The sequence below is a fragment of the Phocoena phocoena genome, chromosome 16 (assembly GCF_963924675.1).
Source record: "Phocoena phocoena chromosome 16, mPhoPho1.1, whole genome shotgun sequence".
NCBI lineage: Eukaryota > Metazoa > Chordata > Mammalia > Artiodactyla > Phocoenidae > Phocoena > Phocoena phocoena.
Genome location: NC_089234.1, coordinates 8,133,279 through 8,152,952, shown reverse-complemented (window position 1 = coordinate 8,152,952; position 19,674 = coordinate 8,133,279). Strand labels below are relative to the sequence as shown.

The window sequence follows — 19,674 nt, the reverse complement described above, 5'->3', positions numbered from 1 at the left end:
GCTCCGGTATCAGGGAAGGTGTTGATCCAACAGATGCACCTTCCCAGCATGTCTACAGCAAGGCCAGCCTCCTGTCCTCACTGCAGCTTTCTTCCTTTCTATCGCCTATCCCCAGATACCTCTCTGCAACTTCCCTGACCCTGTCTAAACTCTACAACTTTAGACTCAAGGCACAGAGTCTAGGAAGCACGGGTCCAGCCACACTTACAGCCAGAGCGAGTTCCTCCCTTGAGTGATGACGCCAGTGAACTTGGTCAGACGTCTGGCATCCACTTCAATCCACTGATGGAGGTCGTTCCTTCCCGCGCACCACGCCCCGTCGTAAAAATCATTTTCATTAATACCTGCCTGAAAAGAAAGAGAGGGGTGCTCTTCACTACTACATATAAAATAGATAACTAACAAGTACCTACTGTATAGCACAGGGACTACGCCCAATATCTTGTAATAATCTATAAGGGAAAAGAATCTGAAGAAGAATATACATATATACATGTATACGTGTGTGTATGTGTGTGTGTGTGTGTGTGTGTGTGTGTATCTGAATAGCTTTGCTGTACACCTGAAACTAACACAACACTGTAAATCAACTATACGTCAATTTAAAAAGAAAAAAAAAAAGAGAGGGGTGTTCTTCAAAAAGACCCAGAATAGAAGAAAATTAAGACAAAATTTTTTATGAGATTTTGAGGAAGGGGGTTGGGAGGAATAGAAGAGAATGAGGAATTGGAAAAAAAAAAAAAAAGTCATTGTGCCCTGAACTCCTTATTCTAAATCATAAAAAGGAGTTGCTTATTATTAACAAGCTGGAAACATTTCAATATGATAAGTCCTCCTCTTGCCCAGTGTAAAAGATGAAATTTAATGAGTTCTATTACTCATTCGTCCAACAGACACAGACCGTCTCCTACATACCAGCCTACACATGCCAGGTGCTGGGGGTACAAAGGTGAATCATCCCCTCCTAGAATCTCAGGATCCAGGCAGGAAGAAATACATGAAAATAGACGAATTAGAACATAATAGGGAATGTGTTATTTCAAGAATAGGAGCAAACTGCTATGGGAACACTCAAGCCTAGCACAGCTAACTTGGTCTGGGGGAGACCACGGACAGGAAGTCCCAAGTCAGAGATGATATTTGAACTTGGAGTTGAAGGTTAAGTTTATCTAGTGAAAATTTATTTATTAGCATTTAAGTCATTTGATGTGTCTGAGTGTCAGCTACTACTACTACCAAAGATTCCCTTGATCTGAATTTACAAAGTATGTGAAGTTTCTGTTCTGGAATTTTCCCTGTATTATTACCATGTGAAGAGACAATGCCCTGACCTTAAAAAAAAAAAAAAAAAAAAAGACAAGTGAGCCAGGTGAACCTTTCTAATTTACTAAGATCTTCTCTGCATGAATCCCATTTTCCTATGGTTATTTCACAAGTGCATAATCAGAGGAAAAGAAGTCTGAGTGACAGTCAACAGATAAGAATGATAAGCCAGTCTATCTTCCCTACCTCTGAGTACTCTTCAGCTCAAATTCTTACTTGTAATGGCCAACACTGATGGGAAGCTCAGAGCTCAGCTATAGCAGAGGAACAGCTTGGCTAAGGGTCCCATTAGCGGAGCTCATCCATCACTGCACCAGCTAACATAAGCCTTGTATCAGGACCAACACAGCATATGCATTCCCAGTCCATTCCTGAAACAATCTTGAAACAGCTTTGAGAGAATGTCAGAATGCTAACATATCATGGTCTTCTAAAAGCACTACCATCTCAAATGAAGGTGAATTAAAAAACTGTTGGTCTACATTCTCCAGAGACCCAAGCTCTCAGTGAGCCAGCACCTCCATGTCTGATGGTACACAGGGTGTCTGCAATAAGGACCTAGAGGTGCTGCAAGGTTCTGCCTTCTAGAGCCATCAAAGAAAAGCTAAATTTTGCAAGTGTGTGTTAATGGTCCTACCTGTGCTTCAGTGCATTTTGTTAAAGCGATGACAACTCTTAAGTACAGCCTCTCATCTCCCAACATTACCAGTCAACAGGGAGATCACCATCCCAGCCTCAGGGCTATAATAACACAATTGCTCCCTTTCTTCATCTAAGGCACTTATTCCCCCAGTGGAGGAGACCTGAAACCCATTAACGACCTACAATATCACAATTCATCTTCTTTCAAGAAACCATAATACACACTCCGTTTTTGTTGTGGTTCCTCTTTTCTCATAAACTGCCCATGAGACTGGTGCTTAGAACAGCTTAATTTATTAAAATTAACCTTCACCTTGTCTTTGCTATATGCCAAGTAGTGGCCCCGGCAACATTAATACAAAGGTAGACGACACAGGCTGTCCTGCCTTCCTGGAGCTCAGAACAGGCAGATGGACTGAAGTCCCCTCACGGTGCTTGTGTCCTGGTGTTGGCATCTCAAAATCACCCACTGCACAGTGCGTTGATTAAGAGCTTGTGCCTCTGAAGTCCTTTCTGGGTGTGAATCCCAGTTCTGCAACTTTCATACTGCATTAATTCAGGCAATTTGCCTAAATGCTCTTCTGTGCCTCAGCTTCCCCATCTGTTCAAGTGACAGGATGCTGCCTGTGCTTTCAACAGGGCCTGGCACTTAGAAGCATGGGCTCAAAAAGAATTGAACACTCAGTAAATGCTAGGTATCAGTACGTCTAAAACAATGAATATTTGGTAAATCATGGAAATATGGGTGTTTTAAGAATGATTTCACACTGTACAAAATTCCAGGGAAGTGCAATACTATTCCAGTTCACTGGTGTCACATTTTCTATAACCTCAAATATCCAGAATAGTTATAAAATCTGAGAAAAGAGGAGGCCCACTGTCTAAAGTTCTTAACAGGAGTCCACGTTGCCCCCTCCGAGGGATATCTGGCAATATTTGCAGTCATTTTTGGCTGTCACAACTCGGGGAGGTGTGTGCAACTGGCAACTAACAGATGGAAGCCAGGGATGCTGCTAAACATCCTACAACGCACAGGACGACAGCACCTCACAAAGAGCCGCCCGTCCCCAAATGTCAATCACGCAGAGCTTAAGAATGCCAGCTTATGGGCTAAGCGGACAAGAAAGAGCCGCCCCACAGCCCAGGGTGTTCATCCCTACAGGACCATGAAAGCTTGGAGCAGCTGTCCTCGGGTCATTCGCCAAAGTCTACTGACTGGTACCTGACATTCAATTTACAGCTCCCGTTTTTGCCCGTCTGGATAGTTTGCTCCTGCTGCCAATCTCAGCTCTTCCTGAGCACCCCAGACAGTCAATTAAACGTAATAAGGTGTCAGGAGATTGAAGAGCCCTTCCTGAAGCTGACTCTTTGGGAAATGACAGCCACCTCTGCAAAATCAATGATACATTTATAAAGCAAGCATCTGGGAGAATTCAATGAAAGAGGAGGTACCAGCCCCAGAGATGTCACCAAATTACACCAGAATGCCAAAAATGATATCAATAAAATGTCTGCTACTGTAGGATGTGCTCCACAAAAATGAGGCAGAACACCAAAAAGAGGAAGATATCAGACCCAGAAAAAAAGGGTTCCGACATAGGAGGGACTTCTCAGAATGATGGTGAAGAAGTCCCGAGATACTAGTGATGTAAAAGACCCAGAAAGCAACCTATTCAGAATACAGCAGGTCAAAGGGATCCTGAAAGAATGTCTACAGAAACACAAAAGAAACAAAAGTCAGACTGAACATCATTGAACAGATGTGACCTTATAGAAAGTTATACTGAAGGGTATTTTACAGACACAGACTATTGCAGGGCGTGGGGAGATGTTTTTAAAAACATGAGCAGTTCCAGGAAAACAAAAAGTTGTCAAGAAATTAGATAAAAGAAACGATTTCTTGGCTCAAAACTAGAATAATTCTTGGCTCAATAGTAAGCAATATTTATAGTCATAACAATGAAAACCTCAAATGTAAATTTATCCAAAATCTGAGATGCGACTTTATTGGAAAGATTAAAGAGGGGTAAAGGAGTGATTTTAAAAATGAGCTGAAATTCTCATCTTCCGTAATAAGAATTCAAAAGATAAAGTCCCAAATTTATATAAACCAGTACATATCAATATGTGCATATTATTTAGAAATCAAGATTTAAATGTCCAAAGAAACAATTTAAAAGAGTTGGAAGTAGCTGCCCCATTCACAGCATTCAGGGGCAGTCAGGGGGTGGGGTGGAATGTGGAATGCCTCAACAGGAACTACTGTTTTGTTTTTGTTTTTTACAACTTTACTAGGAATAACTGACAGATACAATTTAAAGTGTACAACATGATGATTTGATATGCATATACATTATGGAATGATTACCAAGATCAAGATAATTAATGCAGCCGTCACCTCTGGTGTTAACTCACTTTTTTGTCTGTGCAGTGAGAATGCTTAAGATTTAACTCTCAATAACTTTCAAGTATTATACAATACTGTATTATTAACTATAATCACCATGCTATATGTTACATCCTTTGAACTTAATTCTTCTTATAACTGAAAATGTATACCCTTTAACCTACATCTCCCCATGTCCCCTCCTGCTCAGCCCGTGGCAACCACCATTCTATTGTTTATTTGTTATAATCCTTTAATGCTTTGATTTCTTTAACTACTTGCTCATAAAACTGATTAAAATAAATTTTAATTTTAATGAGGAAAGGAAAGGAGATACACAGATATAAATAATAACCGATATACAACCTACTTTTAAAATTATTCTTGACTAGGCACTCTGATCTGAAGTGCCAATGAAACTAGACGAAGCACAAAGAAAAGAAAAAGAAAAGCAAGCTGCAAACCCTCTGAAAAAAATGCCTCTGCACCTCTAGCTTGTGCGGAGGTTGGTGTCTTCAGTGGAGTCTCCTACTGCAGGGGGACCTTCAAGATGGCAGAGAAGTAAGACGTAGAGATCACCTTCCTCTCTACAAATACATCAAAAATACATCTACATGTGAACAACTCCTACAGAACACCTACTGAACGCTGGCAGAAGGCCTCAGACTTCCCAAAAGGCAAGAAAATCCCCACTTACCTGCCGTGTGGCTGACAGGGTCTTGGTGCTCTCGCCTGGTGTCAAGCCTGAGCCTCCGAGGTGGGAGAGCCGAGTTCAGGACATTGAACCACCAGAGGCCTCCCGGCCCTACATAATATCAATCAGTGAGAGCTCTCCCAGAGATCTCCATCTCAATGCTAAGACCCAGCTCTACCCAACGGCCAACAAGCACCACTGTTGGATGTCCCACGCCAAACAACTAGCAAGACAGGAACACAGCCCCACCCATAAGCAGAGAGGCTGCCTAAAATCATACTAAGTTCACAGACACCCCAAAACACACCGCCGGACATGGCCCTGCCCACCAGAAAGACAAGATCCAGACCCACCCACCAGAACACAGGCACCAGTCCCCTCCAACAGGAAACCTACACAAGCCACTGAACCAACCTCACCCACTGAGGGCAGACACCAAAAACAAAAGAAACTACGAACCTGCAGCCTGCAAAAAGGAGACCCCAAACAAAGAAAGATAAACAAAATGAGAAGACAGAGAAATATGCAGCAGATGAAGGAGCAAGGTAAAAACCCACCAGACCAAACACATGAAGAGGAAGTAGGCAGTCTACCTGAAAAAGAGTTCAGAGTAATGACAGTAAAGATGATCCAAAATCTTGTTAGTAGAAGGGAGGAAATACAAGAAACGTTTAACAAGGACCTAGAAGAACTAAAGAGCAAACAATGATGAACAACAAAATAAATGAAATTAAAAATACTCTAGAAGGAATCAATAGCAGAATAACTGAGGCAGAAGAATGGATAAGTGACCTGGAAGATAAAACAGTGGAAATAACTACCACAGAGCAGAATAAAGAAAAAAGAATGAGAACAATTGGGGACAGTCACAGAGACCTCTGGGACAACATTAAATGCACCATTTTAGGGGTCCCAGAAAAAGGAGAGAAAAAGAAACGGTCTGAGAAAATATTTGAAGAGATCATAGTTGAACACTTCCCTAACATGGGAAAGGAAATAATCAATCAAGTCGAGCAAGTGCAGAGGGTCCCCTACAGGATAAATCCAAGGAGAAACACACCAAGACACATATTAATCAAACTACCAAAAATTAAATACAAAGGAAAAATGTTAAAAGCAGTGAGGGAAAAGCAACAAATAACATACAAGGGAATTCCCATAAGGTTAACAGCTGATCTTTCAGCAGAAACTCTGCAAGCCAGAAGGGAGTGGCAGGACATATTTAAAGTGATGAAAGGGAAAAACCTATAACCAAGATTACTCTACCCAGCAAGGATCTCATTCAGATTCGACGGAGAAATTAAAACCTTTACAGACAAGCAAAAGTTAAGACAATTCAGCACCACCAAACCAGCTTTACAACAAATGCTACAGGAACTCCCCTAGGCAGGAAATACAAGAGAAGGAAAAGACCTACAAAACAAACCCAAAACAATTAAGAAAATGGTCATAGGAACATACATATCGATAATTACCTTAAATGTAAATGGATTAAATGCTCTAACCAAAAGACACAGACTGGCTGAATGGAAACAAAAACAAGACCCATATGTATGCTGTCTACAAGAGACCCACTTCAGACCTAGGGACACATACAGACTGAAAGTGAGGGGATGGAAAAAGATAGTCCATGCAAATGGAAACAAAAAAATATCTGGAGTAGCAATTGTCATATCAGACAAAATAGACTTTAAAATAAAGACTATTACAAGAGACAAAGAAGGACACTACATAGTGATCAAGGGTTCAATCAGAGAAGAAGATATAACAATTGTAAATATTTATGCACCCAACATAGGAGCACCTCAATACATAAGGCAAATGCTAACAGCCATAAAAGGGGAAATCGACAGTAACACAATCATAGTAGGGGACTTTAACACCCCACTGTCACCAATGGACAGATCATCCAAAATGAAAATAAATAAGGAAATACAAGCTTTAAATGACACATTAGACTACATGGACTTAATTGATATTTACAGGACATTCCATTCAAAAACAACAGAATACATTTTCTTCTCAAGTGCTCATGGAAAATTCTCCAGGATACACCCTATTTTGGGTCACAAATCAAGCCTTGGTAAATTTAAGAAAATTGAAATCGTATCAAGTATCTTTTCCAACCACAACACTATAAGAATACATATCAATTACAGGAAAAAAATTTAGAAAATACAAACACATGGAGGCTAAACAATACTCTACTAAATAACCAACAGATCACTGAAGAAATGAAAGAGGAAATCAAAAAATACCTAAAAACAAATGTCAATGAAAAAGCGATGACCCAAAACCTACGGGATGCAGCAAAAGCAGTTCTAAGAGGGAAGTTTATAGCAATAGAATCCTACCTCAAGAAACAAGAAAAATCCCAAATAAACAACCTAACCTTACACCTAAAGCAATTAGAGAAAGAAGAAGAACAACAAAAAAAACCCCCCAAAGTTAGCAGAAGGAAGGAAATCATAAAGATCAGATCAGAAATAAATGAAAAAGAAATGAACAAAACAATAGCAAAGATCAATAAAACTAAAAGCTGGTTCTTTGAGAACATAAACAAAATTGATAAACCATTAGCCACATTCATCAAGAAAAAAAGGGAGAAGACTCGAATCAACAGAATTAGAAATGAAAAAGGAGAAGTAACAGCTGACACCGAAGAAATACACAGGATCATGAGAGATGACTACAAGCAACTATATGCCAATAAAATGGACAAACTATTAGAAAAGCACAACCCTCCAAGACTGGACCAGGAAGAAATAGAAAATATAAGCAGACCAATCACAAGCACTAAAACTGAAACTGTGATTAAAAATCTTCCAACAAACAAAAGCCCAGGACCAGATGCCTTCACATGCAAATTTTATCAAACATTTAGAGAAGAGCTAACACCTGTTCTTCTCAAACTCTTCCACAATACAGCAGAGAGAGGAACACTCCCAAACTCATCTATGAGGCCACCATCATCCTGATACTAAAACCAGACAAAGATGTCACAAAAAGAAGAGAAAACTACAGGCCAGTATCACTGATGAACACAGATGCAAAAATCTTCAACAAAATACTAGCAAACAAAGCACATTAAAAGGATCATACACCATGATCAAGTGGGGTTTATCCCAGGAATGCAAGGATCCTTCAATATACACAAATCAATCAATGTGATACAGTACATTAACAAATTGAAGGAGAAAAACCATATGATCATCTCAATAGGTGGAGAAAAAGCTTTCGACAAAACTCAACACCCATTTATGATAAAATCTCTCCAGAAAGCAGGCATAGTGGGAACCTTCCTCAACATAATAAAGGCCATATATGACAAAACCACAGCCAACATCTTTCCCAATGGTGAAAAACTGAAACCATTTCCTCTAAGATCAGGAACAAGACAAGGTTGTCCACTCTCACCACTATTATTCAACATAGTTTGGGAAGTTTTAGCCATGGCAATAGGAGAAGAAAAAGAAATAAAAGGAATCCAAATACGAAAAGAAGTAAAACTGTCCCTGTTTGCAGATGACATGATGCTATACATAGAGGATCCTAAAGATGCTACCAGAAAACTACTAGAGTTAATCAATGAATTTGGTAAAGTAGCAGGATACAAAATTAATACACAGAAATCTCTTGCATTCTTATACACTAATGATGAAAAATCTGAAAGAGAAATTAAGAAAACACTCCCATTTACCATTGCAGCAAAAAGAATAAAATACCTAGGAATAAACCTACCTAAGGAGACAAAAGACCTGTGTGCAGAAAACTATAAGACACTGATGAAATAAATTAAAGATGATACAAACAGATGGAGAGATATACCATGTTCTTGGATTGGAAGAATCAACATTGTGAAAATGACCATACTACCCAAAGCAATCTACAGATTCAATGCAATCCCTATAAAACTACCAATGGCATTTTTCACAGCACTAGAACAAAAAATTGCACAATTTGTATGAAAACACAAAAGACCTTGAATAGTGAAAGCAATCTTGAGAAAGAAAAATGGAGCTGGAGGATTCAGGTTCCTGGACTTCAGACTATACTACAAAGCTACAGTAATCAAGACAGTATGGTACTGGCACAAAAACAGAAATATAGATCAATGGAACAAGATAGAAAGCCCAGAGATAAACCCACTCATGTATGGTCACCTTATCTTTGATAAAGGAGGCAAAAATACACAATTGAGAAAAAACAGCCTCTTTAATAAGTGGTGCTGGGAAAACTGGACAGCTCCATGTAAAAGAATAAAATTAGAACACTTCCTAACACCACACACAAAAATAAACTCAAAATGGATTAAAGACCTAAATGGTAAGGCCAGACATCATCAAACTCTTAGAGGAAAACATAGGCAGAACACTCTATGACATAAATCACAGCAAGATCCTTTTTGACCCACCTCCTAGAGAAATGGAAATAAAAACAAAAATAAACAAATGGGATCTAATGAAACTTAAAAGATTTTGCACAGCAAATGAAACCATAAACAAGATGAAAAGACAACACTCAGAATGGGAGAAAATATTTGCAAGCAAAGCAACTGACAAAGGATTAATCTCCAAAATATACAAGCAGCTCATGCAGCTCAATATCAGAGAAACAAACAACCCAATCCAAAAATCAGCAGAAGACCTAAACAGACATTTCTCCAAAGAAAATATACAGATTACAGCAAACACATGAAAGGATGCTCAACATCACTAACCATTAGAGAAATGCAAATCAAAACTACAATAAGGTATCACCTCACACCAGTCAGAATGGCCATCAACAAAAAAATCTACAAACAATAAATGTTGGAGAGGGTGTGGAGAAAAGGGAACCCGCTTGCACTGTTGGTGGGAATGTAAATTGATACAGCCACTATGGAGAACAGTATGGACGTTCCTTAAAAAACTAAAAATAGAACTGAGCTACCATACAACCCAGCAATCCCACTATTGGGCATATACCCTGAGAAAACCATACTTCAAAGAGTCATGTACCACAATGTTCATTGCAGCTCTATTTACAATAGCCAGGACATGGAAGCAACCTACATGTCCATCGATAGATGAATGGATAAAGGAGATGTGACACATATATACAATGTAATATTACTCAGCCATAAAAAGAAACGAAATTGAGTTATTTGTAGTGAGGTGGATGGACCTAGAGTCTGTCATACAGAGTGAAGTAAATCAGAAAGAGAAAAACAAATACCGTACGCTAACACATATATATGGAATCTAAAAAAAAAAAAAAAAAGGTCCTGATGAACCTAGGGGCAGGACAGAAATAAAGACCGAGGGGTAGAGAATGGACTTGAGGACATGGGGAGGGGAAAGGATAAGCTGGGACAAAGTAAGAGAGTGTCATGGACATATATACACTACCAAATGTAAAATAGCTAGTGGGAAGCAGCTGCATAGCACAGGGGGATCAGCTCCGTGCTTTGTGACCACCTAGAGGGGTGGGATAGGGAGGGTAGGAGGGAGACACAAGAGGGAGGGGATATGGGGATATATGTATACGTATAGCTGATTCACTTTGTTATACAGCAGAAACTAACACACCATTGTAAAGCAATTATACTCCAATAAAGATGTTTAAAAATAAATAAATAAAATAAAATTATTCTTTAATTATCCAGGTGTCTACACAGCACCTACTATGTTCTAGGCGTTATGCAAAATGCTTTGCTTTATGGCACATATAGAAGACTGCGAATCTCAAAGTCACTCTGCTGCTGTGAAATCACTGATCTCCATTGTACATATTTCATGATCATGGGCTGCCTCTATACAGAAACATCTGGAAGCAAATTAAAAAGTTATATCCAAGTGAATGTAACTAGTTAGTGATTCCAGGATAATTAAAACAGCTGCCTGCCACTTTGCAAAATAGCCTAGTGCTATTTGGACAGAAACAGAAAAAAGTAATAGTTATTTTTAAATACTTTTGAGAAAAAAATATTAGAAGCAGAGGCTGAAACGTCATAGTTACCGATGAGTTAGCTCCTTTGGAGGCAGTGGTTACCTAAAAATGTTAGATGTGACATCTGATTATTATAGGTAAGTAACTAATCTCCCATAAAAGGCCATAACGTGGTCTGAATACCTACCTTCAGTAAACCTCTGTGATAAACCCATAAAATTACCTGGGCGCAAATCAGCTGATCCTTCTGCAAATTAGCAGAGCTCCCTGCTAGTTCAGGCCTTAGTCACCAGTAAAGTTGGTTACAAAGAAACAATCATTGTTTTTGAAGCCATTTTGTAAACCCCAAACCAATTTTTAAAAATTTTCTTGCACTGGCTAAGGAAACCAATAAACATCTAGAGTATGAAATTCAAAACATTTAAAAGTAAAATCTATTAGGGAATTCCCTGGCGGTCCAGTGGTTAGGACCTTGTGCTTTCACTGCTGATGCCCTGGGTTTCCTGGATTGGTTTTCCTGTTTTCTCATTTTATATAAATGAAACTTTCTGTAGCTACTCTTTTGTGGCTGGCTTCTTCCACTCAATGTGAAATCTGTGAGATTCATCCATATTATTGCAGGTAACAGTAACTTACTCCGTTTCACTGTTATATAGTATTCCACTGTGTGCATATACAAATGACTTATCCATTGTAGTGGTGATGGACATGTGGATTATTACTATTTGGGGGTATCATGAATAATAATGCTATGAACCTACCTGTACATGTCATTTGTACACATATGAATGCATTTCTTTTAGGCATAAGAGTGAATTTGTTAGATTAACAGGTATGAGAATGTTGAGCTTCAGCAGATACTGCCAAAGAGATTCCCAAAGTGGCTGTGCTATTTCACAATCCCAGCACTGTATAAAAATTTCTATTGTTCCACATCTTTGCCCACACCTGATATTGTCCTTTTTCTTTTTTTTGAATTTTTGAATTTTATTTTATTTTTTTATACAGCAGGTTCTTATTAGTCATCAATTTTATACACATTAGTGTATATACATGTCAATCCCAATCACCCAATTCATCACACCACCATCCCTACCCCCCCGCAGCTTTCCCCCCTTGGTGTCCATACGTTTTTTTCTCTACATCTGTGTCTCAACTTCTGCCCTGCAAACCGGTTCACCTGTACCATTTTTCTAGGTTCCACATACATGCGTTAATATATGATATTTGTTTTTCTCCTTCTGACTTACTTCACCCTGTATGACAGTCTCTAGACCCATCCACGTCTCAACAAATGACCCAATTTCGTTCCTTTTTATGGCTGAATAATATTCCATTGTATACATGTACCACTTCTTCTTTAACCATTCATCTGTCAATGTGCATTTAGGTTGCTTCCATGACCTGGCTATTGTAAATAGTGCTGCCATGAAAAATGGGGTGCATGCATCTTTTTGAATTATGGTTTTCTCTGGGTATATGCCCAGTAGTAGGATTACTGGATCATATGGTAATTCTATTTTTAGTTTTCTAAGGAACGTCCATACTGTTCTCCATAGTGGCTGTATCAATTTACATTCCCACCAACAGTGCAAGAGGGTTCCCTTTTCTCCACACCCTCTCCAGCATTTGTTGTTTGTAGATTTTCTGATGATGCCCATTCTAACTGGTGTGAGGTGATACCTCATTGTAGTTTTGATTTGCATTTCTCTAATAATTAGTGATGTTGAGCAGTTTTTCATGTGCTTCCTGGCCATCTGTATGTCTTCTTTGGAGAAATGTCTATTCAGGTCTTCTGCCCATTTTTGAATTGGGTTGTTTGTTTCTTTAATATTGAGCTGCATGAGCTGTTTATGTATTTTGGAGATTAATCCTTTGTCCGTTGATTTGTTTGCAAATATTTTCTCCCATTCTGAGGGTTGTCTTTTCGTCTTGTTTATGGTTTCCTTTGCTGTGCAAAATCTTTAAAGTTTCATTAGGTCCCATTTGTTTATTTTTGGTTTTATTTCCATAACTCTAGGAGGTGGATCAAAAAAGATCTTGCTGTGATTTATGTCAAAGAGTGTTCTTCCTATGTTTTCCTCTAAGAGTTTTATAGTGTCCGGTCTTACATTTAGGTCTCAAATCCATTTTGGGTTTATTTTTGTGTATGGTGTTAGGGAGTGTTCTAATTTCATTCCTTTACATGTAGCTGTCCAGTTTTCCCAGCACCACTTATCGAAGAGACTGGTTTTTCTCCATTGTATATGCTTGCCTCCTTTGTCATAGATTAGTTGACCATAGGTGTGTGGGTTTATCTCTGGGTTTTCTATCTTGTTCCATTGATCTATGTTTCTGTTTTTGTGCCAGTACCATATTGTCTTGATTACTGTAGCTTTGTAGTATAGCCTGAAGTCAGGGAGTCTGACTCCTCCCACTCCGTTTTTTTCCCTCAAGAGTGCTTTGGCTATTCGGGGTCTTTTGTGTCTCCATACAAATTTTAAGATATTTTGTTCTAGTTCCATAAAAAATGCCATTGGTAATTTGATAGGGATTGCATTGAATCTGTAGATTGCTTTGGGTAGTATAGTCATTTTCACAATGTTGATTCTTCCAATCCAAGAACATGGTATATCTCTCCATCTGTTTGTATCATCTTTAATTTATTTCATCAGTGTCTTATAGTTTTCTGCATACAGGTCTTTTGTCTCCTTAGGTAGGTTTATCCCTAGGTATTTTATTCTTTTTGTTGCAATGGTAAATGGGAATGTTTCCTTAGTTTCTCTTTCAGACTTTTCATCATTAGTGTATAGGAATGCAAGAGATTTCTGTGCATTAACTTTGTATCCTGAAACTTTACCAAATTCATTGATTGGCTCTAGTAGTATTCTGGTGGCATTTTTAGGATTCCCTATGTATAGTATCATGTCATCTGCAGTGACAGTTTGTCTCTTGTAACATTCTTTATTTTAAAGTCTATTTTATCTGATTTAAAGTCTATTTTATCTGTAGTATTGCTACTCCAGCTTTCTTTTGATTTCCATTTGCATGGAATATCTTTTCATCCCCTCACTTTCAGTCTGTATGTGTCCCTAGGTCTGAAGTGGGACTCTTGTAGACAGCATATATATGGGTCTTGCTTTTGTATCCATTCAGCAAGCCTGTGTCTGTTGGTTGGAGCATTTAGTCCATTCACATTTAAGGTAATTATTGACATTTATGTTCCTATGACCATTTTCTTAATTGTTTTGGGTTTGTTTTTGCAGGTCCTTTTCTTCTCTTGTGTTTCCCACTTAGAGAAGTTCCTTTAGCATTTGTTGCAGAGCTGGTTTGGTGGTGCTGAATTCTCTTAGCTTTTGCTTGTCTGTAAAGCTGTTGATTTCTCCATCAAATCTGAATGAGATCCTTGCTGGGTAGAGTAATCTTGGTTGTACATTCTTCCCTTTCATCACTTTAAGTATATCATGCCACTCCCTTCTGGCTTGTAGAGTTTCTGCTGAGAAATCAGCTGTTAACCTTATGGGAGTTCCCTTGCATGTTATTTGTCGTTTTTCCCTTGCTGCTTTCAATAATTTTTCTTTGTCTTTAATTTTTGCCAATTTGATTACTATGTGTCTTGGCGTGTTTCTCCTAGGGTTTATCCTGAATGGGACTCGCTGCGCTTCCTGGACTTGGGTGGCTATTTCCTTTCCCATGTTAGGGAAGTTTTCAACTATAATCTCTTCAAATATTTTCTCTGGTCCTTTCTCTCTCTCTTCTCTTTCTGGAACCACTAAAATGCGAATGTTGTTGTGTTTTATATGGTCCCAGAGGTTTCTTAGGCTGTCTTCATTTCTCTTCGTTCTTTTTTCCTTATTCTGTTCCACAGCAGTGAATTCCACCATTCTGTCTTCCAGGTCACTTATCCATTCTTCTGCCTCAGTTATTCTGCTATTGATTCCTTCTAGTGTAGTTTTCATTTCAGTTATTGTATTGTTCATCTCGTTTGTAATTCTTCTAGGTCTTTGTTAAACATTTCTTGCATCTTCACGATCTTTGCCTCCATTCTTTTTCCGAGGTCCAGAATCATCTTCACTATCATTATTCTGAATTCTTTTTCTGGAAGGTTGCCTATCTCCACTTCATTTAGTTGTTTTTCTGGGGTTTTATCTTGTTCATTCATCTGGTACATAGCCCTCTGCCTTTTCACCTTGTCTATCTTTCTGTGAATGTGGTTTTTGTTCCACAGGCTGCAGGATTGTAGTTCTTCTTGCTTCTGCTCTGATATTGTCCTTTTTTAAAAAGCCATCCTAGTGCCTATCACACCTCGTTGTGATTTTAATCTGTATTTACTTGATGACTAATGATAAAGAGCACTTTTTACTATGTTTATTGGCCATGATATTGCTCCATAACCATAGCAGGGCTCCAGTATGCTGGCTTTGCTTTAGTTCCTCAAATATATCGTATTCTCTCCACCACAGGGCCTTTGCACACACTGTTCTGTTCAACCTGGAATTCTCTCCTATCCCCTCTGCCAACTCTTCATCTGATAAACTCTTAACTTCTAATCCTGCTTCACATCTTGTAGCCCATCCCCAGGAAAGCCTTCCAGATTTCTAGATTGAGGCAGGTTTGTTGGGCATAGCAAACCATGGTGTTATGGGTTGGATTATGTCCTCCAAAAAGATATGTTCAAGCCCTAATCCCTGGAACCTCAGAATGTGAATTTTTTGGGGAATAGGGTTGTTGCAGATGAAATTAGTTAGGCAATGATAAGGGCCCTAAACCCAATGACTGGTGTCCTTATAAGAAGGGGAAATCTGGATACAGAGACAGACATACAGAGAGGAAAGATGATGTAGGAGCACACAGGGAGACCGCCCATGACCACAGAGCCAGAGACTAGAGTGATGCCACTATAAGCCAAGGAACATCCTGGGCCGCATGGGGACCAGAAGCTGGAAGAGGCAAGGAAGGATCCTTTCCTCACAGCCTCAGAGGGAGCGCAGACCTACAAGCACTTTGATTTCACATTTCCAGCCTCTGAATTGTGAGAGAATAAATTCCTGTTGCTTTAAGCTGCCCAGTTTGTGACACTTTGCTATGGAGGCCCCAGGAAACTAATGCACCTGGTCCTCTCCTTCTGCGTATGCATTACAGGTTGTAATTGGGCATTCACCTGTGAGATTTTTTTAAAAAATAATTTCATTTCCCCATTACATTATCCAAGGCCAAAAAAACATCGGAGGAGGCATCCTTGACTCCTCTTTTTCTCACACCCTCTTCCAAACTTCATCCACTTCATCAGAAAAGCCTACTTTCAAAATATCCAACATCCAACCACTTCTCACCACCTCCACACTCCCGTCTTGGCCGGAGCCAGCACCACCTCTTGTCCGGGATGCTGAGATCACCCCCTGCCACACCAGCCTTCTGCTGTTCCTTGGTAACTGGTAATGCCTGGCCGGCTGTCGGCGCAGGACACTCAGGACACTCTCACTGCCCAGATGCTCCTCACACAGCTACTCGAGCCCCTGCTGATCCTTAAGCACAGATATTACCTCCCAAAAGCCCAGACCTTGATCACTTTTAACTATAACCTGCCCCTTCCCCACAGCCGGCCCTCCTGACCCCACTGTCGGCTACAGGTTTGTTTTTCTTCTCTCCGTCACACTTATCACCTTCTAACATTCTATAAAAATTTTTATTACTTTTCTTGCTTTTATGTGCCTCCCTCCCTCTAGACCGTAAGCTCTCAGATGGCAAGGATCTCTGTCTGTTTTGGTCACTGAGGCATCCCAAGCATGTAGCACAGGGCCCAGTACACAGGAGGTCCTCCAGAAACATCTAAAAGATCAGGGACTGTTTCTGGTTTTGCTCATCATCGTCTCCCCAGGACGTGTGATTTTTAGTGTCTGCCTAGCACCAATAAGGTCCCCAGGAGGTGGGGTTTTTAATGAAATGAATGAATACAAGAAAGAATCTGTTCTGATCTTTCTTTCCCTCCTCCCTTCCTGTCTTTCATACTCTCCCCACACGAGTCTTCCCTGCTTGTGCAGTGTGTGCTGTGTCCACCGGAGCCCTAGCTCAGAATGACCTGCACCCCTGACTCTTAACTGTACACGTCCAGGAGACAGTCTGGCTGGCCTGCGTGTGGCTGGGCAGACAGCCCAGAGGGCCCATCCCCACGAGGCACCATTTGAGAAGGCACAGTTGGGTTGTGCCAACTGAATGGACACGAGGTCCCATGGGGGTGACTGCTGACACCCCTCAGACTTCTCTGGGTCTTGCCAGGATGTGGGCCTGGAAGGTACTAGGTGATGCAGAAGCCAGTGGTCAAGGAGATGAGTCAGAAGGTGGGGTGCTGGGGGAAACCACAAGCTAGTGAACACACTGAACCTTCTCGTGGGCACCTGAGATGCACCAAAAGGAGCATGGAAAACCCTACGGCCGGAAAAGTTCAATCTGAGCCTCAGCTCTGCACTTACTGGCTGTCGGGTTAGGGCAGGTCAGTCAGCCTCTGACTTCAATTCCTTTTCTCTAAACCAGAGTTTCCCTCTGAGTATGCTGAAGATGAAATGAAATATTAACTTAATAAAATTTAGTAAAATAGTAAAGAAAAATCCACATGGCAAGCAGAACGGAGTCCACTTCTGCACCAGGGAGTCGGTGCTTCCAGAATGGCCTGGGAGCCAAAGGTCAGGCGTCTCTGTTACTCGGGGCCCCCCTGTCCTCGTTGCCCTGCTCTGTTCCTAGTTATCACACTCGCGTTTCACGATGCTTCCGAGAATGGGACCAGTACATCAACCTCATTATGGCAAATTCTCACTTTGAACTTTCCAAAAGTCATGATTTAAAATACTCAGTCCTGCTATTCCCATAAAGATCCTAATACCTCAAATTCCAACATCTTGGCATCCAAACACTGTGTCCCAGACTGTTTCTTGAAGCCAGATGTGGAATGAAATCCCTTTATCGGAAACGAGCACAACATTCCTTGATTTGGAAACTATCCCCACTGTGATGATTTCTGCCTCTGCAGCGCCCGGCACATAAACAGCCCCCAGTGAGGGCTTGTCGAGTCACAGCAAGGGTTTGTACAGCCAGAAAGAAATGGGAGGCTGACAGGCAGAGACATGGGATGGTGTGAAGGAAGAGACAGACTTTGGGGTCAGAAGACCTCGGGTGTAGATGATTCCAGCAACAGGCAGGAGCGGGGTGACGCCTGAGAAAACCGTGCTGCCCTGGGTGGTCCCCATACTCTTCCCGCCCAGATAAACGTGGGGCACCAGGTGTCTCAGGGCCAAAGAGGACAAGGGGACAGATGTGTGGGATGTGCCCATGCTCGTGAACTTCGACATCAGGATAAAACTTGGTTCAATGCTCTATAACCGACTCCCTGTGGGGATATCTGAAGCCACGGGTGTTGGTCATCTTCATGGCTTACACCTCATGTCAGGTAGAAAGATGATCAGGTCATTGGCAGTGGGTTCTAATATCAGCACCCGGGTGCTCTGTGGAATTTATTGAATGGAATGACTTACAAGAGGAGATGTGTTTCGTTCCAGTGGTGCTGAGAAATGGTTCAGACAGATGCTATTATAACCAGACATTTCCTCATCAAAGAGGGGTCACACACGTGAGACAGGTCGTGGGCCACAGAGAGTCAAATAATGGTGACCAGGCATTGCAAAGACATCTGCATGTGTTAATGCCCCATGTATTTTCTTGCAACCTCAAAACACCAGCTCTTTCTTTAAAACTCTGATCAGAGGGCTTCCCTGGTGGCGCAGTGGTTGAGAGTCTGCCTGCCAATGCAGCGGACGCGGGTTCATGCCCCGGTCCGGGAAGATCCCACATGCCGCGGAGCAGCTGGGCCCGTGAGCCATGGCCGCTGAGCCTGCGCGTCCAGAGCCTGTGCTCCGCAACGGGAGAGGCCACAACAGTGAGAGGCCCACGTATCGCCAAAAAAAAAAAGAAACAACTCCGATCGGAATATCAACTCTCTTACATTCCCGATGATAGGCAGCAATCACGGTGACATCCTGAGGTCCGGCCAGGCTCTCGTATTTTATTTCTTCTGATCACATGTCAGGCTTATACTTACCATAACTTTAGAGTCTTAAGAATGAAATCGAAACCCAGCCCTCTGAAATGGCAAGTGCTGCTATAAGCTGCTCAAGCTTTGCAGCTAAGAGAGCATCCACCATCACAACGGTGGTGGGATAAATCACCCAGAGAGTAGCGCTGTCTCTGACTCCACCTTGCTGAGTTTATGAGCCATGGAAAATCTCTCAGGGTCCTTAGAGGATTCTGCTGGGACAGGAGAGGTGATGAGCTGCCAGTAAATGACCCACCTGAATACAGGAGTACCTCCTAAAACCAATCAAAGGCAAACGCTCCAAGTGTGATTTTAGAGGTCATTACTGAAATTTCTCTCTGAGACCTCGAGTGTTCATTTCCAAGCTGCCTGTGATTGGTCCCAGAGCAGAAGAAGCCAATGATTGTTTCTAAATGCGATCACAGCCTCACAAGTGAGTTAGTATAAAAGGATCCTGGGCACACTGGAAGAATCATCCTAGGTGAGAGAACCAACCTTTGCTACCCTGCTGAACTGGACCTCTCCCTTGAATTCCTGAAGATCTCTCTTGTGCCAGTGTACCAATGAAACGTAAACCAGGGCTTCTCCTCCAAGCCAATATTATTAAATTGACACAAGCAAAACTCCACTTGCAAA

At 40.9% G+C, this 19,674-nt stretch overlaps 1 protein-coding gene across 1 annotated transcript in view; it reads right to left on the bottom strand.

The window, feature by feature from the left end:
* CPXM2 (carboxypeptidase X, M14 family member 2) overlaps window positions 1-19,674 on the bottom strand; it is a 122,789-nt gene that overhangs the window by 70,202 nt on the left and 32,913 nt on the right. The window contains exon 4 of the mRNA XM_065893764.1: window positions 209-348. Within this exon, the coding sequence (XP_065749836.1) occupies window positions 209-348 (140 nt within the window). The remainder of the gene's footprint in view (window positions 1-208; window positions 349-19,674) is intronic.